At 41.4% G+C, this 26,207-nt stretch overlaps 1 protein-coding gene across 14 annotated transcripts in view; it reads left to right on the top strand.

Moving 5' to 3' along the window:
* Positions 1-26,207, top strand: part of TENM3 (teneurin transmembrane protein 3) — a 1,282,904-nt gene that overhangs the window by 802,771 nt on the left and 453,926 nt on the right. For all 14 annotated transcript variants that reach the window (XM_045452383.1, XM_045452387.1, XM_045452410.1 and 11 more), the window contains one exon: positions 25,303-25,609. In XM_045452383.1, the coding sequence (XP_045308339.1) occupies positions 25,378-25,609 (232 nt within the window). In that variant the 5' untranslated portion in view covers positions 25,303-25,377. The remainder of the gene's footprint in view (positions 1-25,302; positions 25,610-26,207) is intronic.

The following is a 26,207-nucleotide window of genomic DNA, read 5'->3' on the forward strand; positions in this document are numbered from 1 at the left end:
TAAGTGTCACCATCTGCAGTGAGAACCATCTTCTTGCCTCATGATTCTCCATTTCAGTAACCTGATGTGTTCATAGCACCCACCACAATTTGTAATCATTTCTTTGTCTGTTTGTTTCCCCTTCTGGTCCCACTGCCGAGCGCGGTGCCTGGCGTAGAATAAGTCCTGGAGAAAATAACTGTTGAATGAATGAAGTATGAACTAGCAAGAAACTCCTTAGAAGGGCCTCTGATGCTGTGTCAGATCCTCCAAGATTTCTCAAGGAGAGAAACTGCCCCTGGGGGAGCCTCTTTGCAAATGCAAATAGGTGAACTGCTCTTTGTTGGGGACCTCACCTACAGTGGGGCGCATTATGTCAAGGCAAGTGTTTTTCTGTTGAGGCACCTCTTTCCATTAAGCTAGGATATGTGTTTTTCACATGGTAGCTTTTACTTGTTGCCATAAGGAGATTGATAGTACACAGGAACCAAACGTTCAGTGAAACATTAAATAAATAAAAGTAGACCTTAGATCAGGAGAGTTAAAGATTGTTCGGGAAATTCGGCCTCGGAATTAAATAGCGAGGTGGAAAGGCACATGTGGACCCAAGGAACTGAAAGAAGGAGTCCATACATTAAGGAGCAGGTGGGGGGAACGCAGCTCTGGTGACCATGTAGCCCACGGAGAGAAAAGATGGCGGATTGGCCAGCCACAGAATTGGCTTCTGGAAATTAAGAAGTGAAGCTGAGAGACAAGAGTGGTTGGAAAACCATTGGCTGGGGCTTATTCCGGAGAGAAAGAATAATGAGACCTTAAAAACCCTGGATTATCTGATCATCTGTGGCAAATTTTCAATTGAACTAGTTTCTCTTAGTTATTTAACATCCACTTTGTTGAAAAATGAGTAAGATTCAGGCAAGGGCATTTGGACATCTCTTAGTAAAACTAGGTTTGAAATTGAGGCTTCTTTACTGACCCCTTTTTGAAATGCTAACGTAAAGCGTTAGCTCTTACAACTTCATTGATTCAATATGGAGCAAGCAATAAAAAGGAATCAGAAGCCTGTGTTACTTTAAGTGAAGAACACTTGGGTTGGGGGGGCGGGCGGCAGTGCCTGAGTGGCTCAGTCGGCTAAGCTTCCGACATCGGCTCAGGTCATGATCTTGTGGGAGGTGGGTTCGAGCCCCGCGTCGGGCTCTGTGCTGATGGCCTGGAGCCTGCTTTGGATTCTGTGTCTCCCTCTCTCTCTGCCCCTCCCCCACTCACATTCTGTCTGTCTGTCTGTCTCTCTCTGTCAAAAATAAACATTAAAAAAAAGAAGAAAAACTCAGGTTTGTAATTGATTTATTTTAGAGTATGAGATGAGGAAACTATAAAAAAAAACTTGGAAAAAGGAAAAGAAATGATGACACATGAGGCTGCTTATCTTTGCTCCCGTTACACAGGGAGGTTGACATTTTCCTGTGTATCAAGGTCATAGAAATTAGGAATGAACAGTGTCTTTGAGAAATCTTTAAATTATAGATCTTAGAGTTTGCAGGAACCTCAGGATAATTCAGACCAACCCTTTACTTCCAGAAAGGCAAGATGTTATTATCCCCCATTTTAGAGAAGAGACAAGTAAATTAAGTTACCTGCTGTGGTCACATGACTGAAAAACCACTGATGGTTAAGGATGCAAGAGATAGTGGGGTGGCCGGGGAGGGTTGTAAAAACCCGGGCTCCAGGGTGTTATTAGGGTGTGCCTTCCGTTACACTACAAGCAGGGTAATTCTTTCCCATATTGGTATGGACCCAGTAGAAGACTTGCTGTGTTCAAGTAGGCCATCGTTTGCCAATATAGTATCCTTTCTTTCAGAAAGGAAGGAGGAAGGGAGGGAGGAAAACTCTACTAAAAATGACAATTGACTTCTAGGTCCACATGTTGGAAAGGGGCAGTGAAATCACCTTGACTTGATCTTTTCTGTGGTTTGAATTACGGAATCTGACATCTTCCTCCCTCCCCTTCCCCCCCCCCCATTTTAGCACATAAAGACATTAAGATGTTGGGTATTTGTTACCAGGTCGCAGATCTGACAGTACAATTACACACCTTGAGAATCTTAATATTGACAGTGAAGTGGGCACGGTGATGCCTTGTGCCTGTTTTTTGGTCTTCGAAATAAGGGTTGAGGATCAGAGCTCCTGAACTTGAGGTCGATTTTCGGCCATCTTAGGTTGGCTACTGTGCGCACAGGCAAATAATATTATGAATTTTATAGTTTTTGATTGAGGTGCCATGGGTGTACTTTTACACTTTACTTACAAAATTCTCTCACTGCTTTGGCACATTTGCCAGGCGTGATTTCTAGAGCTTCTGTTCTGCAGGCTTAACAATCGGAAAGCCGAAGCTTCTCTACTGCCCACAAGCTCTTCTGAGGCTTGTACGCAACAGTGAACTCTTAGAAAAAGGATAGAAACACGATGACAGACTTTTCCATTTCATAAACAACTCAATGTAATCATAGATTACAAAATAATTGGCTTCGGTTTGTGCTGAAATGAACTTTGCTCTCTCTTAACCTGGTTTTGCCAGCCCCACTGTATTTTTTTTTTTTTTAGAAAGAAATTAAGTATTCCTTTTATTGATTCGTTTTCTGTTGCTTTTGAGTCATCAAGCTATCCTTTATGGAGAAAAATGTGTATACATTTGAAAGACAAACGAAGAGGGCTGCATCTTGTACGTGTTAAATCTCGAGGATGATTGATATGCCGCATACATGTTTTCTTTTTCGGTCCTCTACATTTCCTTTGGCTTTCGTAAAAGTAGTTCACTTTCGCAGGGCCTTTTCGATCAGGGAGCGTCTACTCTGTGCAAAGAAGACCCACAGCCCTCCACCACCTCTTCGGATACTCCCCAAATTTCCTCCTTCCTTTACCTAAAATTGCAACCAAACTTTGAATTTGTCTGTACGAGATGGTGTGTACTTTTAAACTAGTATCTGTGAAGATAATATATTTCTCCCTATATTACAGTGCCAGGTATGGTTTTGACAGGTAGCATGATGAGATTTAGAAGAGCGGCTGAAGTTAATTGAGGTTAGCAAGAAAACTATTACCGTCAATTTCAGGGTTTTTTTTCTTTAATTATTTTTAACTCATGAATAATCAATTAAATGAAAAAAGAAATGTACATTGAAGAGCATCTTGAAAATTCCCACCCCAAGGAGCATCAGAGGACAAGAGCCCCTTGTGACACTATCTACAATAGAATACACCACTGGCTTTTTGCAGATGGCATAGCTTAAAAAAAAAAGAAAAACAGGCTTCTTTTGAAGTGACAGAATGAACACACTAGCAAGAGGAAGTTGAGCATACACAGCCATAAAATGCAAATTTGCCTTTTCAGTGACAACCTGGCTGCACTACACCGAAAAGAAGTATAGCGTGCAACTCGAAGGACAGGGTGTTGGTGGGTCTATACCGAGAAAGGCAGACAGGCGGTAGGTACAATTCTGCATTGGAGTAAGCTTCACGTCACCGTGCTTCCTCAGGGCACGCTAATGTGCTTTTGGGCTTGACCATACAAAAGAGGCTCGCCTGAAAGGAGTCATGTGAATTTGGGGTGGCCAGGTGGCTCAGTCGGTTGAGCATCCGACTTCGGCTCAGGTCATGAACTAACGGTTCGTGGGTTCGAGCCCCGCGTGGGGCTCTGTGCTGACAGCTCAGAGCCTGGTACCTGCTTCAGATTCTCTGTCTCCCTCTGTCTCCGCCCCTCCCCTGAGTACACTGTGTCTCTCTCTCTCTCTCTCTCAAAAATAAATAAATACTTAAAAAATTTTAAAGGCCAGCAAATTGTTTTATCAACCCTACCAGCCAAGTATCTTAGACCCTGGATTATATAAAACTTTTTACTGGAAAAACTGATTCTTTTGCCAAAAATTTAGCAAAGAGAAAATCCATCTGGAAAAAAAAAGAGAGAAAGAAAGAAATCTTCGTTAGATTTCTTCCACAGACTGTTTCCCTTGGCCTTTTCCCATTTTAATGCCCCGCCCCCCCAGGTTTTTTTCCATGAGTGTGATTGGAATATTCTTTCCTTTGTGAAACGAGTTAGCATTTTTAGTTTTATGTTGATGTCTGTAGAAGGCGATGGTCAAGTTGAAGATGTTCCTGTGATCCGGATGTGAAAGCATCTGTTTCCTGTGGGTCATTCTTTGTTGGGTCATTCTCTCATTTTTATTTTTATTTTTTATTTTTATTTGTAACGTTTATTTATTTTAGAGATGGAGACAAAGCATGAGCAAGGGAGGGGCAGAGAGAGAGGGAGACACAGAATCCGAAGTAGGCTCCAGGCTCTGAGCTGACAGCTCAGATCCCGACACGGGGCGCGAACTCGTGAATCGGGAGACCATGCCCTGAGCCGAAGTCGGACACTTAACCGACTGAGCCACCCAGGCGCCCCCATTTTCTCATTTTTATTCAGCCGACTTTCGTGGAGCAGCTGCCACTCCCCGGGAGGCAGTGCTACGTTGCGGAGAATTCACGTTGTAACTGTTTGAAAAGTAAGGCATAGAGCATTGGATATTTGGGAATCTGTGACAACGACTTTTCTTTTTTATATCTGCAGTATTCTCCCTTTAACAAAACCGAATGTCTTTTCCTTAAAAAGTTAAGTGGAAACATCACTGATTATGGTTGGCCCAAAGCAATGGTAAAAGAGGATGTAAAACTTGAAGCCAAGGAACTGGTTCTGGAAACGGTATTTAAAGAGCGTGTGATAAATTTGTATTTTATCTAATTCTAACGTGGAAGGATAGCCATGTCTTTCTGAAGGTTCGGATTGAGAGCTGTGCATCTGACAAATCATTTTTCCTGCAGAGTGCTGGCTTTGGAAGCATTCTTTCTAATTTCTGTGTGAAAAGACACACTTCTGTCATTAAGAATGGAACTTCCAGGTATGAGTACCTGAAATATCCATGTATTTTGAGTCATCTCTTTGACTAATGGAGGATCCTGACCACATATCATCCTAAGCACCTCTTCAGAGTGTGTCATTTTTCCAGCTCAGTTGAGTTTTGATATGTCTCGCTTTATCAGTCATTGAGGTGGAAATTTCATCACTCTTATATGCTTTTTGAGTTTTTCTTAGTGTTTGTTTGTAATAGGTTTTATGGGTGATTAGTTATGTGAATTGCGGCATTCTTGGCGATGGGAACCTATCTTAATTTCGCTCAGGAAACCCGCTTTTCTCATAAACTCTGCCATAAGCCACGGGTAGAACTTGTTTTTCGTTTAAACATACCTTGTTGAAATTAGCGTATGTGCTTTTCGTCACTACTTAGTGTGAAAATTAATAGCTGCAATTATTTGCATTAGCTCTAATGTTGGAGCACTGGCCCTTTCGACCCTGTATTTTCACACATTGGTTACCATGCTGGGACACGCTACTGACTGACTGTTCCACGGGGCACTATCAGGTGTCAGAATTTTACCAAAGGCCCCTGAACAACATGATGACATAAGAGTACTATTTCTGTTCCTTCTACAGATGATCATCTTTGCCTTAAAAGCTTCCACAGGGGCACCTGAGTGAGCTCAGTCGGTTGAGTGTCTGACTCTTGATTTTGGCTCGGGTCGTGATCCTGGGGTCATGGGATCAAGCCCAGTGTTGAGCTCCATGCTGCGTGTGGAGCCTGCTTGAGATTCTCTCTCCCTCTCTCTCTCTCTCTGTCTCTGTGTCTCCCTCTCTCTCTAAAAATTAGAAAATAAATAAACAGCTTTCAAATAAAACATGAAAATTGATACTATGTACCATTTTATTTTACCTAATGTGACCGCATGTACTTGTCCTAGGAGTCAACACAGTGTCATGCGCCAACGGATGGATTTTATGTCATGCAGATCTGGGTTTGAGCCCTAGCTGTGTTGCTTAACAGATGTGTGACTTTGAGTGAGTTTCTTAATTTCTCAGAGTCTAGGTTGCCTTCCTAAGAGGGTTAATAAAAGAATGCACTTCATAGGATTAGATATAGAAGTTAAATGAGAAAATGCATAAAAAAGGGACATTATTGAGTGCTCCATACATTTGAGCTACGTACAGTAAAATTCTCTTAGTCTCGACGTGGTGACTGTGGGCCCCTTAGAGCCGTAGAATCCTCAGATTAACTGTATCTTGTCATTTTAATGGTTTAATTTTTATTTTGAAGCTTCCTACTTTTGTTTTTCTATTGCATGACCATAATGGGAGTATTCTGGGCAACCATTGCTCTTCCAGATATAAATTTGATCAAAAGAAGAGTCCTGGAGACGTCTGAATGTTATAGCATGATTTTGTTATAGTAGCTTCCCTTCTGGATGATCACATTCCTATTATTCAAGAGGAAAATTTGAAATAGAGCATGAAGACCCTTTAGGGGATAGTGGGAAAAAAAGAAACGCAAAAGCAAATGAACTAAATCTAGTAGTGAGTGGCAAGTGAGACGTGCCCTGAAGACAATATTATGTGATCTTCTCTCTTTTAAGATAATTTATTTTTACTACTAAAATTAGCTTTATTGTCTCATTTGGGGCATAAAAGTTCACGGAAGTCAGGAAAGCTGATTGATGATTGAAGACCTACTGTGTGTAAGACACCAAGGTAGGTAACATCAAAGAGGGTTTTTGCAGATATGATTAGGAATTTTGGAGGAGAGAGGCGTGTGGAGTAGTCTCATAGAAAATGATGGCACCGTAAAACTTCTGTTACAATCAGTGCTCTTCCCCCTTCTCAAATCTTAGAACCAAAACAGTGTTCAATCCGGAGGAGGAATGGCATAGCATACAACCGCTTTGCACGGACACAGACGAGAGAAGTTGTGGGGGTGTAAAAATCGATTATTGTCCTGCCGTAGTTTTCAACCACTGTGTTACTTATGTGCTGCACATGAGTAAGTGGTGCCGCCACATTGAGATTGCTTTGTCAAGGTTTTTTGTGTTTGTGTTTGTGTTTGTGTTTGTTTTTTGTCTGCACCACCAAGACACGGGTTGATTGGGACCAGCATCCAGAAAGCTGAGCTGCGCTCATGGTATTTGATGGGAATCAACGTGGTACATGAGTATCACGTTGAAGGGCCAGTTCCAGCTCCAGGAATTAGGATATAGTTGCTGAAATATGACCACATTTGACGCTGAAAGTAGAGAAGAGGCTACGGTCAGGGCCACCAACAGCTCTACTCAAAAAGCAACAGATTGTTAACAGATCCTAAGTCCTGAAAGGCCTGCGAGTGAAGAGCGTGATTAACAGAGACTACTTGTATTCCTTCATTGTATTCCCGGAAGGCATTGATTTGCCGTAGAAATCATTGCATTGTAATTGGGAGTGGCTTTTCAATGTTGTTGTGGGTCTCTTACTCCTTTCAAGACGCTAGATGCTAGCAAAATGTTTAGTATTTCGCAGTATGCCAGGAAAGGGGTTGTGGAGAATTTGCTGAACTAGAAAATCAGGTGGATCAAGCCAATAAAATGTTCTTTCAATGAGTCATCCACAGGGATGTGCAACGGTTTCATAATTCAGAAACTGCATTTTGATAGTACTCCGTTTACTGACATGTTCGCCGTGGTGTATCCTCTCTTAGTCCAATTTGTTAGCTTGGTGCTTCAGATTTGTGTCCCAGTTCTGTTTCTCTGTTACAGTCCTGTGCGTCTGCAATGCTGCCCTTTTCTGCCTTTCTGCTTTGGCCTGAGATGGAAGGGTGACTCCCGTCTGAGGATGAAATGTCCAAACCACGCACGTCCTCTGTGTGTGGCATGGCAGAAATACCCAGTGCTAGTTTAAGGAGACGTGTGTACCTTCCAGGAGCCCTTCAGCATGCTTCCGTTGTAGGGCTTTGAAGGGAGTGATCGCTATCCTCCTTGTTCGCAGGCATATCAGTCCCAGTAGGAGAGAAAGGGATTCTTAGAACTTTGTAATTAGCCCCTCACATTCTGCAGATCTGACCAAAGGGGCTATGATCCATGCCATCTGGGGGAGAGTGACGGCAGAGCCAACAGTGGCGACTTTGCACCCGTCTCTTTCTCTGTCTGTGAAGGATGCGGGACTGCCTGTTCAGACAGATCATGAGAAGAGGCTCAGTCTAGCCAGGTAGTGAGGAATCTGGTTCATCTGATTCCCTTCGGCAGCAGGAAATTACATAGGCCTGTGTTTCACGTACCCAAGGAGAAGAAAGAGGGTCCCCTAGCCTGCCCCCTGGTATGACAGTAAGCCAGACTTGAATTTGAGCTACATCTTCTGGTCTTTGTGGCTCATACCTTAAGGAACCAGGGTTTCAGAGCCAACATACTCTCAGTGTATATGTAAATGCAATATGTTTTATAAGTATCTTATAATCATGAGTTTGTCTTCTAGCTCCTGACTGTTTGAATCCTTCTGGAATTATCTGGACATATTTTTCATGAACAATTAATGACTATTTCAGTGGGAAGTTAAAATGATAATAATTTGGACATTTTCTGTGTATTTCTACTTACTATTACTGGACCAATATTTTGATACTCAGGCTTGTCTGAACCCCATCTGAGTGAAGTTCCGTGGAACCTGAGAACTCCTGCCAATAACATAATGGTAAATTGCCTCAATTATGTAGCTCTTCATCTGCCTAGTGTTTCATGGTTTTCAAGTTGTACCTATTAGAAAGGTTCTGTGGATAAAGTATGAGAGGAAAAAAGCATTATGTACATTAGTTGAAATTGGCATCATGTTGCCAAAGTGTAATAAGCCTTAGGGGACCTCAGTGTTGAAACTACTCAATTGAATGCTGCAATTTCCCATAACAATTTAAAAGGCCTGCAGGCATGCTAAAGTCATAGCTGGATCTTTCAGCTAACATGACCCCAAAGTCTCATTTACATCACAGCAATTAAAATATATTCCACATTACATGTTTACTACTATATGCTGTAGAAATAATCCAATGAGATGTGGCGATTTTCCACAAATCATCGTGGAAATCTTTATGTCTGCCATTTCTTCTTTCCAAAGTGGTATTAACATTTGCACGCATGCACGCAGAGGATGATGGTGATTGGCAAGGCGGAAGAGGGCGGGGCAAGGGGGAAAAGATGTCTTCTAGATGGATAATAACTAGCAGTCATTACTATGTGGTGACCCACATGAAATTAGGTTAGTAGTCTCAGTTCGGTTCCTAGGTGATAGGTGTCCATTATGCAAAATAACTATTGTCATCAGTGATAATTGGTCCCCAACTGGCAGTTAGAAATAGAGGGACCAAAAATTAAATGAGTATTAAAATAATACTACCTCCTAATTGCAGAAGTACAACCCCTCGTCTGGGTCAGAAATGCCGATGCCCAGTTGGGGAGGTAACGGAAAAGAGATAGCAGAATTCACCTGAGGAAGATGTTCCCGTAAACGAGTGTTCTTTCCTCAGTCCGTTTTAAAACCATCCTGGTGTTAGGGATTATAACCGTAATTATTAACTGATACCGTAACTACTTTGCAGTGACACAAATGGCAAGTTGAATTATTTTAAAGCAAAGCCACAGTAGCCCAAATTAGATCCTGTTTTTCTCAACGGTGACTGCCGTGTTTTAGTAATGCCTTTCTTTCAAGAAACGCAGACCAAATTGACTTACTCCCAAGTGTTGTTGCGGTTTAATGTTGATGGAGTAGCCACAATTTACTAGCTTACCTGGAAAGTGTGGTTTTTAACAATTGTCTAGAACACATCATCAAGGTATGAAATACAGTGGCAAAAGTCCAGCTTCTCTGCTTGGCAGGTAGTCAACGGGAAACCAAGGCAACTGAATTTCTCTCTGTGCCTGTTGGCATACTCTCGTAGGCAATGCCTTTTTGTGGTCAGGGAGAGCGTTGAAAGAATCCGACTTCAGCAGACATCTGAGAAGGCAACAATTTTATCTGCTGCCTAGGTCCGTTTTAATCTGTGCCTTGGCTTATAACTACCACTAGTAAGTAACAGCATGGAAAAAAAAAATGTTTTCGATTGAGCCACTTTCTCCAGAGCTGTCGTGCTAAATAGCGCAAGGGGCCTCCTTTCAGCAGACAGAGCCACCCTCATTGTGGAGAATGCCCACCTTTGGGCGGGGCGACAGCAGAGTGTGGTCGGATTGCAGACCCCCACTCACCCCTCAGCAGGTGTCCCTGACATGGCCCTAGGTACCTGACTCATACGATTTTTTATACACACTATAAATTATGCATGTATTTGTCTTTGTGACGTAGAACGTTCAGGAAATCAGAACAGCTGACTAATTGGATGCATTTCTTCTATTTTCCTTAGACTGTTTGGCAACATTTATACCAAGTCAAAATATTTTGAGTGTATTATACATATGCACTTTAAGGTGTTTAAGTAAACTTGAGATGTCAAAACATTACATTTCTGTGTGAGCCTGTATACCAAGTCAAGCATATTTATGCACCCTGATAGTGTTGCATTAAAAATTATTTAGAAAGAGACAATAGACACCGAAGAAGAAAAATATTAAAGAATTGAATCTTCTAGCGTGGGTGCACGGCCTACCTGCCAGAGGGGCTATAAAAATGTTGTGTTTTTTTTTTCCCCCCCACACCCATGGAAGCTGAGGCCAGACCTGACCCAGCCTCTGCAGTATCCATAGCAAGCTAAGAGGGTTGACCTGGTTCTCTGGGCACTCTGGACCCTAAGACAGAACCCAAAGGTGCTTTGAAACCCTGGAGCAACTCTGGAATCTCTGTCCATGTCTGCCTCCTCCCTCCACAGGGAAAAGGCAAGTTGAGGGAGCCCCTCACCTCCAGCACTGAACCAGAATTTCCTGCTCCCCAGGGGTCTGTGAAGAAGGTGCCATTTGGCTGGTTTGGTGCTTTTCAGATTGAGATGAAAGCTATCTGCTGGGCAGGAGACAGAGGATATGTTTATTACAGTAATTTTGCCTGTGGGTTACAGAGGCATGAATAACTGTAGTTATCCTTTATTCTCCGAGTACTTGTGGGTACTTATCAGGTCTCCACCTAGTTGTTACTAAAATAAACCTCACATAGTTCTTTCAATCTGGAGACTCTTAATCAGTTTCATTGCCCCTCTTGAAAGTTTTTCCAGTGTTGGCCCCCTGCTTCCTGCTACCGAGACGTAAATATTTGGATAATGTTATAGATGAAGTCATTTGAGAATTATCAGTGTGGGAACTATTTTTTTTTTTCTCATTTGATGGCCTAGTGTTTTTGAAGAAGCTCACAAAAATTCAAAACCTAAATCCCATTCAAACATTTGGCAAAATACCATTTTCACCCCAGCTACAGTGTCACCCCTTGCTCTCAACTTTATAGAACTGGGCTTTTATGCATTTTCTCCACCCCAGCTTCCTCAGAAAAGCCTAATCATCCTGGACGCTATTCTTGGACACTGGACATGTTTTTGAATTTAATTATGATAACTGGCCCTTATCAAGCAGACATTGTATTATATGCCAATCACGGTGCTAAATGCTTTTAAGACTTTATCTCATGTAATCCTCATAATACTTCTGTAAGAAAGACAGTGTCATATGCATTGTTAGAGAATAAAATACAGGAAACCGAATCTCAGCGACGTTGAGTAACCTGTCCAAGGTCATAGGGCACATACACTGTGAATTGTGGAGCTAGACTGTAACATAGATCTGTCAGATCCAAAACCTGTCCCGTATTTCCGCCTAGTTGTGGCTGTATAGATTTCTTCTTAGTGGGAACACCCAGTGTGAGAATTTGTTGGTCCAGAATCATATTCCTCTCTCTCTCTGAGGTCCGTTGTCTTCTGTGCAGACTTAGGTTGGCAGGCGGGCTTTCTCCCATGGTGACAGAAATGTAGACGAGAGCCACGTACACATCCCCACATTTGCCGGTCTGAGTAGGTGCATTCCAGAGGGTTGTATTACATGTCCTGGAGCTAACCTTATTGGCCTGCGTCAGGCCACAGGTTCATTCCTGAGCCAGTCACTGAGATGCCTGGAAGGCAGTTCCCCTAACCCCAGGACTGGGGTCTGCTCCATCTCAACCTCTGGAAACCATCACCAGAGGCAAGCCCTTATTCCGAGAAATACGAGGCATACAAAAAAATTCATGTGACCACACTGGCTGTAATTTAGGAGAGCCTCGTCCTCTGGTAACTAAACCACATGGGCTGGGAGACCAGCCAAGGTGACTGTGTCCTCCTATGAAAACATAGCCTCACAGTAAGGTATCATCTGTTTCTTCCTTAACCGTCTTTCCTTGAACACAAGCTAGAAAATGTTTCCAGTGTATTTTATCCTTTTAAGTTGGTCTTGAATGTTTCACCTCTCTCTGCTCAGGTGAATTTCACGTGGCTTTTCCTTTTGCTGCCCCAGTCCTGTGATCTCTGCAAATTTAATTATCATGGTCTTTTCAACATGGCAGCCTTCATTGACTTTCTTAATCTCGGATCTGTTGACATCCTGACATCGGTTGTCAAACTCTTTGCTATCATTTCTCTCTCTCTCTCTCTCTCTCTCTCTCTCTCTCTCTCTCTCTCCCCCACCTTTTTTTATTTTGAACCTATTGAAAAATTTGTTTTTGTGATAGCTTAAGGCCCCTTTTTGTTCTAAGGTTTGGAACTATAGTCTAGTGCTTAAAAGTCTGGATTTGGAATTACACCGAAAGATGTTCAGATTCCACTCAGCCACTTCCAGACTCTGTGACCTTGGACAAGTCTGTTAATCTCTCTGGGCCTTAGTTCTCTCATGTGAAAATGGGGTTTATAATTCTTACCTAGCAGGGTTGCTGTGAAGATTGAGTGAGGTCATATATGTAAAGCACCTGGCATATTTTAAGCACTCAATAACTAATCAAGATTGAAATTAATAATTAATCAAGGAGCTTTTATGTCCACTCTTCAAGAGAAGAAAATGCTCTGCACTTAGGGAAATCGTATTAGCTCTTCATTTAAGAAGCTTGTCCAGTTTTACATGGCAGTCCCAACTGTCACCCAGTCAGTAACCCCCATTTTTTTTTTAATTTTTTTTTTCAACGTTTATTTATTTTTGGGACAGAGAGAGACAGAGCATGAACGGGGGAGGGGCAGAGAGAGAGGGAGACACAGAATCGGAAACAGGCTCCAGGCTCCGAGCCATCAGCCCAGAGCCCAACGCGGGGCTCGAACTCACGGACCGCGAGATCGTGACCTGGCTGAAGTCGGACGCTTAACCGACTGCGCCACCCAGGCGCCCCAATAACCCCCATTTTTGAGTCCCACTGATGATACGGCAAGCGTATCGTTGTTTTGAAGCCATCTAAAGTCTTGCTTATGTTTTTCTCGGTGTGACGAAGAGCTTGGATTTGGAGTTGATGTTGCACGGGTCTTACAGTCTGGCATCCTTTCAAAGAAGTAAACGGAAGAGCCGGCTATGAAAATCTGAGTCCCACCCTCACCACTCACTGGTTGTCTGACGTGGAATTTTTTATTAATTTCTCATATTCCCTCATCAGTAAAACCGGTAAATCACACACCCTTGACAGGCTGTGATTAGAAGCAGAAATACAGTGCGTAAAATACCTAGCCTAGAAAAGTGTTCAGTAAATGGAGGTTGTTGCTGTCATTGTGTATTTGGCCGTGACCGGCATGTCCGCGGAGGTGAGCGTGTTCATTTGAAGATGGAACGACAGTCTAGTCTGTGACCCGGTTCAAACAGAACAATACATGGGGTGATAGCAAAGTTACCTCTTTTTTTTTTTTTTTTTAACCTAGTGTATATTTGAGGCCATTTGGATAACACAGTATCGTCTGCATGCCACCTAACTGTTTCCTTGATTTTTCCTTTGAACAAGATAAGATCGCTGGCAAAGTTTCAAAGGCCTGGCTCTTGCAGAAGCACAGAGGAATACAGTGGTGGCCTCTCTATTCAGGGTTCTGGTTAAAACATCGTAAAAATACTTAAATAGACATGATGGATATCCAGGCGGACAGGCAAATTGAGAGATGTTATTTACACTTCACCCTAAAAGTCTGCGAGGTGAGAGAGCTGCGTTCAGCGCAGCCGTATTTGGACCCCAGTGCTTTTTCCCATCTGTTCAAAATATGGAGATTAGGGCCTTTTTGCCGCCATTACTGGTGCAGGTGTTATCATAAACTACGTGACTGTATTAATACTGGTATATTACAATTGTCCATAATTGTTCTCAGGAAAAACAGAATCAATTTTAATGTCAAACCGTACAAGTGAATTGCTTTAGTTGTTTTTAAATCATAGAATAATATTCTTACTTTACCTTATGGGGTAACTTAGCCCTCATTATCCATATTTTTTTCCTTTTTTGATCATTTCCAGTTTCTGTTTCCTTCTCTATATAAATAATTTTAAAAGAATTTTTAATGATTTGATGAGGTTTAAGCCACTTTTCTTATAGCCTAAGGCAGTGTTCTATATATTTTCCAATTAGAAATTTCCCAGTATTCACACTTATTCAGTAGCTATTTTAGTATATTACTCCTATTTGCTTCATTATCTAAGTTCGCATATTTGCTATCTGTGATAAAGCATGGAGAATAATTTTGACTTTTAAAACAGCAGCCTTCCAGGACACGTGGGTGACTCAGTTGGTTAAGCATCCAACTTTGGCTCAGGTCATGATATCACGGTAGGTGAGTTTGAGTCCCGCATCGGGCTCTGTGATGACAGTTCAGAGCCTGGAGCCTGCTTCAGATTCTGTGTCTCCCTCTCTCTCTCTCTGCCTCTCCCCCACTCACCCTCTGTCTCTCTCTCTCTCTCTCTCTCTCTCAAAAATAAAATACACATTAAAAGAAAAGATTTAGGGGCATCTGGGTGGCTCAGTTGGTTAAGCATCCAACTTCAACTCAGGTCATGATCTCACGGTTCGTGAGTTCGAGCCCTGCATCAGGCTCTGTGCTGACAGCTCAGAGGCTTGATCCTGCTTCAGATTCTTTCCCTCTCTCTCTTCCCTTCCTCTGCTCGTGCTCTCTTTTTCTCTCTCTAAAATGAATAAAAATTTTTCAAAAATTTTTAAAAATGTAAAACAACCTTCCTATTTATTATTGTTCAAATAGACATAACTGTATCTTCAGTCAAATGAAAATGTTCACAACGTTAAGTAGAAATGGGTTGTGAGATCATCTATATTAAAATACATGTGATACATACATATATTCATACACGGACATGTACACACACACACGGAAAAAAAATCCAAAAATGTGGACTCACAAAAGATCAAGAGAGTAGTAATTTTAATGTTTTCCTTCTGGAGGGGGGTGGGCACTCATCTGTACTTTCTGGTTTCCACAAAGAGCAAATATTACTGCTTCACACATGGTTTAAATTAAAGAAAAGCATGAGTTGGTATTGCTCGTTAATTAGTGTTTAGGGATGGCCCTCCCCATGTGTCTCAGAGGTGTCCCTCTCCACCATCTGCTCAGGCCAGCAACCTGCCAGTCATTCTCAGCTCCGCCCTTTTCCTCACTCTTGTTTCAGCCCATCCCAAGTCTTGCTGATGCCACATCGATCTCTCATATCCATCCACCTCTCTAAATCTTCACTGCCTTTTCAGTTTCCATAGTCCACACTAGCATTCTCTGGCCTGGACTTCTGTAAAAATCTACCAACAGGTTTTCCTGCTTCCACTCCAGATCTCCCTCTTCCCTGTTCTCATACTTCAGGTGGAGGGATCACATCAAACTGTAAATCTGATTGGTTACATCAGTGCCCCATTTCACTCTCCCGTGGTCACCATGTTTGGCACACTCTGGGTGAGACCCATTAGCTTATGTAATGAAGCTCTGCACCTGGCCAGCAAGTTTCCTCTGGACTCATGTCTCCTTACTCACTTTGCCCCAACCCGTGGACACTTGTCCATCCAGGTGTTCTCTGCCTGCAGGCATTTGTTTGAGCAGGTTGTTCTCTCAGCCCGCCTGGTATGTCCTCAAGTCCTTTCCTGTGACACACATGCTTGTGGCCAGGCTAAACCCTATTCATCCTGTGGATCTCAACCTAAATGTCATTTAAGAGAGCTCTTCTTTGGGCTCTCCATTTCCTTTAGACCCCACTTTCTATTCTCTGTCTTTACAACTTGTAATTTTTTGCAGTTTTTGTTACACTTTTAATCGTATATTTATTTTTGTGATTATTTAACCATCCTCTCCCTTTTCAGATTGAAAGAGGGTATAGACTGTGTCTTGTTCATCTCTACATTTTCGGTGCCTCTCACCATGCTTGCCATGTATGATGAGAGAATCAAAAAATTACAAAACACTATTCCTTGTGCACCATTTTATGCTAATGCATGAAAATCACTCCATTCTTTTGAATTGCTGGTGAATGTTCCTCCAACTGACCTTGCCTTGCTTTTTCATACAAGCTAACAATCTTTGTCTTTTAACTGGTGTGTGTAGATCATTTATTTTTATATTTAATGTGATTGCTGATATGCTTAGGTTTCTCTTTTTCCACTTACTGTTAACCTGTTTGTGTCTTTACGTTTAAGTGTGTTACTTGGTAGCAGCATATACTTTTTTTTTTAAACCAATCTGAAAATCTCTGCCTTGTGTGGGATATCTAGACCATTTACATTTAATGTGATTATTGGCCTAATTAGACTTACGTCTACCAACTTGCTGTTTGTATTTGTTTTGCCCCATATAATCTTTGATCCTCTTCTCCTACTTTCATTGGATTAGTCAAATAGTTTTGATGCTTCCAGTTTTTACGATTCTGTTATTTCTTTTATTGGGATACTCTGGTTTCTCTTCAGATCATATAATCTTTCGCCTTTTACTATTATTTCTTTTGTTGGACTATTAGATACAATTCTCAGTTTTGTTATTATAGTGGTTGCTTTATCGTTGAAAGTGTACATCTTACACTGTGTCTCCTGAGGTGATGCTGCTTCACATATAGTATGAAAACCTTACAATAGTACACTATCTCCCCTCTGTTCCTTTATGCTGCTGTTGCAATATACTTTATTTACACATGTTATAAAATTCACAATATACTGTGACAGTTTTTATGCAACCAGCCATCTTTTAAAGACATTTAAATAATAAGAAAACTATCATACATTTATCCATATAGCTGCCACTTCCAAGTGCTAGTGATTCCTTTGTGGAGATCCATATTTCTATTTGATGTTCTTTTCCTTCCACTTAGGTTCCTTTCGTTTCCTATAATGAGAGCCTCTAGGTGGTCAACTTTTACACATCAGAAGATGTAGTTATTTTGCCCTAATTTGTGAGAGATATTTTCATTGGTTATGGAATTCTAGAATGACAGTTTTTTTTTTTCCTCTCGGCATTTTAAAGATCTTACTCTACTGTCTTCTTGCTTACATTACTTCCAACGTGGAACTCTATATGGAATGTGCCTTTTTCCTGGATCTGCTTTTAAGACTTGCTCTTAAGTTAATTTTTTTTAAGTTTATGTATTTATTCTGAGAGTGAGAAAGAGATCACTAGCAGGAGAAGGGCAGAGACAGAATCCCAAACAGGCTCCACACTGGCAGTGCAGAGCCCAAAGCAGGATGTGAACCCATGAACCGTGAGATCATAACCTGAGCTGAACCAAGAGTCAGATGCTTCCCAAACTGAGCCACCCAGGCACCCCAGGACTTTCTCTTATCACTGTTTTCTTTTTTAAAATAATTTGAATTACAACCAAATGCCTGGGCATAATTTATTTATATTTCTTGTGCTTGGTGTTTGCTGAGCTTCTGGGAATCTGTGGATTTATAGCGTTTATCAAATTTGAGGATTTTCCAGTTATTATTTCTTCAAATTTTTTTTCTGTTGACTTCTCCCTGTCTTCCCCTTTAGGGACTCCAATCAAATCTATATTGGCCACTTGAAGTAATCCTACATCTCACTAATGACATATTTATTTACTTATTCTCTTTCTCTGTGCTTCATTTTGTATATCTTCTATTACTATATCTTTAAGTCTTTTTACCTTCTCTTTGGCAGTGTCGAAAAACTGCCTATCCAGTGTATTTTCCATCTCAGACATGGTGGTTTCCTCTCTACAAGTTTGATTTGGGTCTCCTTTTTATATCTTCCCTGTCTCCTTTTAATATTTTGAACATGTTTAACTCAGTTATAATAGCTGTTTTCGTGTCCTTTTCTATTAGTTCCAACACCTGTGTCAGCTCTGAGTCAGTTCCAATTGATCGATTTTTTTCCCCCTCATTATTTTCTTGCTTCTTGGCATGCCAGAGATCTTTGATCGTAGGCCAGACATTGTGAATTTCACCTTGTTGAGTGTTAGACATTTTTGCACTCCTATAACGTTCTTCAGCTTTGTTGTGGAATAGTTAAGCTACTTGAAAACAGTTTGATCTCCCTGGTCTTGCTTTGAAGACTTTTCAGAGGAGACCAGTACCATGTTTAGTTTAGTGCTAAATTATTCCCCACAACCGAGGTGAGACCTTCCTAAGTAAATTGCCTAGTAAATTACGAGGTTTTTCCCATCTGACTAGTGGGAATATACGCTACTCTTGTCCTTGTGTGAGCTCTGGGTACCGTTTCCTGTAATTTGGTGATCCTTTAGAAGGGCAGCTTTGCACCCACAAGACATTTGGTAACGTCTGAAGATATCTTTTATTGTCATGAATGTGAATGCGACTGGTATCTAGTGGATAGAGGCTGAGTGCGGCTAAATATCCTACCGTCGGATTTTCTCCACAAGAAGGAACTTTTCCATGTAAAATGTTAATAATGTTGAGGGTGAGAAGCTCTGTTACAGTCCTTCCAAACTGCTCTTTCTCTGGCCTGCCGTCGTCTCATCTACACATGCTGACCCGCACTCTGCTGAACTCTCAAGAAGCACCCTTTGCCGTCCTCCAGAGTTCTTTCTCCATGCAGCTCTCTCATCTGCCAGATTCTCAGCTCTGCCTGTTTAGGTTAGGAAGTCTGCGGTGCTCTTCCTGGGTTCTTCCTCCTGTCCTGTAGCCTGGAAACTCTTGAGGGAGTGAGCAAGGGTAATCAAGGACTCAGCGTGTTTGTTTCCCATTTCCCAAGGTTCTCTCTGTGTCAATGTCTTGAAAACTCTGTTTCATGTATTTTGTCAGTTTTACTGTTGTTGTTATTTTAGGCAAGAGGGTAAATCCAGGTCCTGTTCCTCTATCTTGGCCAGAAGCAGAAGCTGACTTCTTATTTATTATCGTTATCAAATGTCATGTTTAAAGAAAGAAACTTGCCTTGGCTTAACCTGCTCAACCACTCATTATTCACTATACTTTTTCTGTATCTGTATCTTCTCAACAAGCATCACTGTTGTCTTTCCCCGTATTTCTTCCCACAGCTTTGTTTGTGTTTTAACTTCGCGCCTCAGACATGACATCTATAGTCACTTACATTCTTCTGTTTAAAACTGCAAGCTCAAATTTTAGTTATGCTTGAATTCAGCATCACAAAAAAAATCATTTCATATGATTTTATTTTTGCCCTTAATTATTTTAATTCTTGGATTTGTAAATTTGCCTCCAGAAACAAGATTTCCTCTAAAATGAACAATAGCGATTGATTTCCTCTTGTGTTCAATTGACATTAATCTAGCTCTTCAATAAAGGAAACGCTTAGAAATTCTTACAGTGGGCAAAGTTGTTTTTACTGTTTAATTATCATAATTGGTAATAAATCATAAATTGTACCTTATTAGGGAAAACGTGAATTGTGAATAATAAAAGGTAAAATTTTCCTAGTGTTATGTACAAATAGCTTAATTTAGATCTTTAATCAAAAATACGTTTGAGTAAATTAGTGTTTTTCTGAAGTCTGCTTATTCTTGTGGGTGAGCTTTTTCAAACTATTATAAAGACAGTTTGAGGAAGACATTCTGTGCAGAAGATATTCAAAGCGATGTTCAGGAATTCGTAATTCTTATAGAAAATAAGGAACAGTGGGAGCATGGGTGGAGTTCGACCAACAGGCCACCTAATCCTTTGTGTTTGAGTATCTGTTTTTATTACAATTGCTGGATAGACACATAAGCTCCTAGAATTTTAGAAGTACAGATGATTTTAGGGATGTTTGTTATAAGCCTGATAAATTGTAATCGTTGGCTGAAAGGTTTTAAAGATATACTGAGTCCAATTAAAATCAGATTGCTTCCTAAAGGTACAATTAAAAAATGTTTCTTTGGAATTAGGAACATGTTATGAAACAATGTAAGAATGTTGTTAAGTTCTCTGGCCAAGTTTCAAGCAGGTTTGACTACTATCCGAAATAGACAATATGATCACCCCAGATCTGGTGTCCTGCCCGTTCATTTAGTCGATCAAATATTTGCAGGAAAAAATTGAGAAAACAATTAATTGAGAAAAATTAATAACCAAATAATAGAAATTTCTTTAAGACCAGCTGTGTTTTCCAGAGAGGTGCTATGGTTAGTAACGGAGTTGTTTTTCAAGGAAATGAACCCAATCAATTTGATGATGTTGCATACTTGCTGTAGCAAATTCAGTCAGAACTTTTTGGACAACTTTATTTCTATTCGTTTTCCTTATTGTTCAAAGGCCTTGCCCACTGTTACAGCCATGATCCTGTTCATCAAATGCTTTATGCTGAAGATGCACATAGTGACCCTCTTCCTGTGTAGGACTATGCAATCACCATCAAAGTGCTTCAACAATTTAGCCCTGCTTAAACAGCTGCATTTTTTAACCTTCAAATCTGGAGCTGAGTGCAGAAGATAATGCACAACACTGCCTTTTGAAGTCACATTGAACTCATTGACTTCCATCAGAAGCGTATCAGTGGTTGCAAACATTACAGTGTAGATTGCATCCTTGAAGAGTTTGAACTATGCACAAAAATGGAAAGACACATGCAAAAGCCTTTTTATTGTTTGGAATCTCTAGGATCAAACGTCTTTGTCTTTGATAGTATATTTGAATACGGTATCTTCATTTATCATGGCACTTCAGAATTGCCTCACAAGTAAAGAAAAGTCAGCTATTTGGTGCTAGAGATGTTCTATAAAGCTCAAGAATACCTAAAATTATCTTTTTATTAGGCGTCTATTAACATGTAATTGATTTATAAATATTGGTAACCTTACCATGTGGGCGCATCTTTACTATTGATGGTATATGTTTGTATTACAACGTTAAAGAACTTATTGATCATCTTATTTGCAAGATTGTGAACTTGTATCATGGGCTATATAATAAAGAGAAGACATTTCACATTTAAAGCTCCAAAGGGACAGTGAAGGACAGGATGGAAATACGAATGATGTAAGTCAGACCTTGATCATTTTGCATATAAAGGGCCGGAGAGTGAATACTTTAAACTTTGCAGGCCATCAGGTCTCTGCATTAGTAACAAACTACACACACTCAGTGGCTTAGAACAAGAAGTTCTGGAGACAACAAGTCTGAAAACTAAGGTACTGGCTGTGCCATGCTTTCTCTGAAGTTCTCGGGAAGAATCTGTTCCATGTGTCTCCCCCAGCTTCTGCCATTTGCTGGCAGCCCTTAGCTTGTAGCTACGTCACTCAGCCTCTGCCTTTGTCCTCACGTGGCCCTCTCTCCTGTGTGTCTATGTGTGTCTACATGTCTCTGGATCCAAATCTCCCTGTCCCGTCTCTTATGAAGTCACCAATCACTAGATTTAGGACCCATCCTAATCCAACACAACCTCATCTTAACTTGATTGCAACTCCAGAGACCATACTTCCAGATAAGGTCACGGTCCCAGGTACTAGGTGTTAAGACCTCAATATATCTTTTTGGGAGACACAATTCACTTCACTAAAGTCTCTGTTGCAACCATTCAACTCTGTCTTTGTAGCAAGAACGCAGCCAAGGACAAGACATAAAGAAATACATGTGCTGCGTTCCCATAAAATTTTATTTACAGAAACGATGAGAGGTCAGATTTGGCTGGTGTACTAGAGTTTACCAATGCCTGGTCTAACTAACTGAAGCAAAATTGCAGCGGGGGGGGGGGGGGGGCGGGGGGGATTTTCCCCTTGCTTTAATCAGTTCATTTTTAAAGTGTAGAAATGCAAACATATGTGTGTATATGGCAACACTTATTTCAATTAATTTATTTTTATCTTTTAGTTTGGAGAGAGAGTGTGAGTGGGGGAGGGGGGCAGAGGGAGACTGAGAGAATCTTAAGCAGGCTTCACGCTCAGCATGGAGCCCAACACAGGGCTCGATCCCATGACCCTGGGATCATGATCTGAGCCTGAATCAAGAGTCGGACACTCAACTGACTGAGCCAACCAGGCTCAGTGCCTTAGCAGCACTTACCTTAAAATCGATGTCAACTCACGGCAAGAACTGAAACTTTCATAATAATTTCAAATCCCAAAGTTCTGTTGCTAAAAATGCTTGAATTATGATATTTATCTGGTCCATTAGAAGTTTTTTGGTGGTCATTTAGTTATGAGAGTTGATATGGCTTTTCCTCCAAAGAGATCTCTAGACCACTTTAGAAACAAGATTTTCCTCGAACTCAGACTTATATATTTGTTCTATTGGAAAGAATGTACCTGCTTCCCCTCAGTAGAAGTATGTTCCATGAGGGCAATGACATCATTTTATTTAATGGCGTGTCCTCAGCACATAAAAGAGAGCCTAAATACATAATAATAATTCAATAAATATTTACCTAAAGTAAATATTTGTGTTCCCTGGACTAAAGAGAGTGTATTGGTATGTTGTTTTAACCATGTTATACAAAAATATGCCCTGTTATCACATCTTGAAATTATTTATTGTCTTAAACTCATAGAAGAGCTACAATAAGAGAAATCCAATTTTTATTAAGAGCTATTGGAAGAATTTGTGAAGAGAATAATGGGGTAATGAATCAGAAGGGATCAGTGAAAAACATTAGTTTTCTTTATTTAATCAGATTCATGGAAAATCAGAAAAAAGGTAGAGAAGTCAAGATATATTTCAACAGCCGAGGGAAATATTAGCGACTTCTTTTAACAGCCCCACTTGATTCAATAGCAGGGAAATGTGGAAACCCAGGTGAAGTAACACTTCACAGGCAGTGTAGACGGGAGAAGATACAATTTGGTCAGAGAGGTAGCAGGAGGGGGCACCTGGGTGGCTCAGTCGGTTAAGTGTCCGACTTTGGCTCGGGTCATGATCTCGCGGTTTGTGAGTTTGAGCCCCGCGTCGGGCTCTGGGCTGACAGCTCAGAGCCTGGAGCCTGCTATGGATTCTGTGTCTCCCTCTCTCTTTGCCCCTCCCCCACTTGTGCTCTGTCTCTCTCTGTTTCCCAAAAATAAATAAGTGTAAAAAAACTTTTTTTAATAAAACAAACAAACAAACAAACAAACAAACAAACAAACAAAAAAGAGGTAGCAGGAGGAACCCCCCAGAGTTTCCAAGCATAGGCTCTGGAACTCTGTGACCAGGCCAGCTCAGAATTTCACTACTATTCTTACTGCTGGATGGAAGGCAGAAATCAGAAAGTGAAAGGTAGAGGAGTCCTAATGTTGCTCAGACAGAAGAGACTTGTTGATAGCCTAGAGGTAAGCGGAGGCAACGTGGGAGAATCGGGAGTCAGCCCCAAGACACCATGTTGAAAGCACATTAAAGAGAGATGTGATGCGTATAACGATAGCCAAGGATCAAGAGAGAGGGAAGGATTCCTTGGGAGAGGGATTCTCCATGGGAAAAAAAAAAATCTAAATAGAAATCACGGTCCTAGGGATGTGGTACCGAAGAGAAGATCTGGGGCCACCAGAAATCATTTGTTTCAAGCTGATTCTGGAATCACTCCAATAAAAAGTGAGTTGAGGAAAGTTGGAGGGGAGTGGGAGCCACCACTGGAGACCTTTGGGGACCTTCAGATGTAAGACAAAGATCAAGTGAGAAAGAGTAAAGACAAGGGAGGACCCCTTAAAATGCAGATTTGGGGCACCTGGCTGGCTCAGTCTGTGGAGGATGCCACTCCTGATCTTGGGGTCGTGAGTTTGAGCCCCATGTTGGGTGTAGAGAACGCTTACATAAGAAAATACACTTTAAAATAAGTAAAAAAAATAAAATGCACGTTAGACCTGGGAAGCCATCCCTCCTCAGGCCCAGTCACTTCTACCCCTGTCAGTTCAGCCAAATCAGGAAAGAGACAGCAGCTCAGCAAAGAAACACAAATGACCTTGTTCCTTCTGATTTAACTCTTGCTACTGTCCCTTGCAAAAACCTACCACCTCAAGTTAGCCACTTGAATTGCCTTTAAATCAGGATAGCATGGATTAAACCCACGTTCTAGAGAGGAAAATACATTTTTAGGAGAAGAGTAAGGGACAAGGATCAGTTTTTTCCATAGTTGAAGCCATTTAGGTCCTCGAAACGTGAAAATTGTGTCCGCCGAAGAAAACGTCTTTGCAGAAATTTAAAAAATGCTCAATGTATTTGACAAAATTTCACGTCCAAAAAGCTCCCAATTTGCTTCTGCTCTTAAAAAAAAAATCAAAGAAGTAAAAATAGTATACATTTTTGTTAAAAGAAGAAAGAGAAGGGGCGCCTGGGTGGCGCAGTCGGTTAAGAGTCCGACTTCAGCCAGGTCACGATCTCGCGGTCCATGAGTTCGAGCCCCGCGTCAGGCTCTGGGCTGATGGCTCAGAGCCTGGAGCCTGTTTCCGATTCTGTGTCTCCCTCTCTCTCTGCCCCTCCCCCGTTCATGCTCTGTCTCTCTCTGTCCCAAAAATAAACGTTGAAAAAAAAAATTAAAAAAAAAGAAGAAAGAGAATTTATTTGTGAATGGCAAAAATGCTGTGAGAGAAAATTGTCCCATAGTGGAAAATTTAACAGGCATATTGGGGCCAACCTTTAGCTCGCTTCTGTAGTGAAATTTGATCTTGAGCTTAATTTTTTTTTCATTATTAAAGTGAAAAATCAGTTATAGTAGCTTGAACAAGCCTCCATAACACTCAGTAATAGAAAGTATGCCTCACTTCCTGGTACTACGGGACATTTTACAGTGATTTCACAAATTTTCATCGTTGTTGTTGTTGTTGAAACCAAGTTTTCTAGATAGGCAATAGTATTTCTTTCCACCATTCTCCACATTGAGAAGGATGTAGGGTGGTCAGATTTTAATAGCTTTTTTTAATGTATATTCATTTTTGAGAGAGAGAGAGACGGAGTGCAGAGTGCGAGCAGGGGAGGGGCAGAGAGAGAGGGAGACACAGAACCCAAAGCAGGCTCCAGGCTCTGAGCTGTCAGCACAGAGCCCGATGCAGGTCTCGAACCCATGAACCATGAGATCCTGACCTGAACCTCAGTTGGACGCTTGATGGACTGAGCCACCCAGGTGCCCCATAGGGTGGTCAGTTTTTAGACGAATGTTATGCTGACGTTATGCAAACCTTTTATCTTTGCAGAGAGGCCAATGCAAGTTGACCCGTGAGTGTAATCTGTGCCGACCAGGACTGATGTGCACCCAGAAGGAATGAAGTATGGATGTGAAAGAACGTAGGCCTTACTGCTCGCTGACCAAGAGCAGACGAGAAAAAGAACGGCGTTACACAAATTCCTCAGCAGACAATGAGGAGTGTAGGGTCCCCACGCAGAAGTCGTACAGTTCCAGTGAAACCTTGAAAGCTTTTGATCATGATTCTTCACGGCTGCTTTACGGAAACAGAGTAAAGGATTTGGTTCACAGAGAAGCAGACGAATACAGCAGACAAGGTAGGTCACTGGTCTCACAAAACAAGGCACACTCAGAAGGCGCCCCCTTGGAGGTGCCATGTTTTTCTCCTCTGTAGGTGACATGATTATTTTCCAACTTGGATGTCTAGCCTCTGATTCAGATTTTTGAGAAACTAGACGGTCACGTAGTATTCCAGTTTAAAGGTAGAAAGCCACCTACAGACACATTGACCCCAGATGAGGGTACCGATTCATGTAGAGAATCACTGTGCACATATAAAAATTTTTTTAATGTTTATTTATTTATTTATTTATTTATTTATTTATTGAGAGACAGACAGAGCGTAAGTGAGGGAGGGGCAGAGAGGGAGACACGGAATCCGAAGCGGGCTCCAGGCTCTGAAATGCCATGTCAGCACAGAGCCCGACACGGGGCTCGAACTCACGCACCGTGAGCTCATGACCTGAGCTGAAGTCGGACGCTGAACCGACTGAGCCCCCCAGGGGAGAATCACCGTGCACATTTTATATGTGAGGGGTGTGATTCTGCACACAGCCAGCGTTTGTGCATAAACTTGAGATCCAGGTCTCATGGGCTCCCTCGCCCTCTCAGGAAGGTGCTCACGGACGTTTCTGC

Source organism: Leopardus geoffroyi, chromosome B1 (assembly GCF_018350155.1).
Source record: "Leopardus geoffroyi isolate Oge1 chromosome B1, O.geoffroyi_Oge1_pat1.0, whole genome shotgun sequence".
Taxonomy (NCBI): Eukaryota; Metazoa; Chordata; class Mammalia; order Carnivora; family Felidae; genus Leopardus; species Leopardus geoffroyi.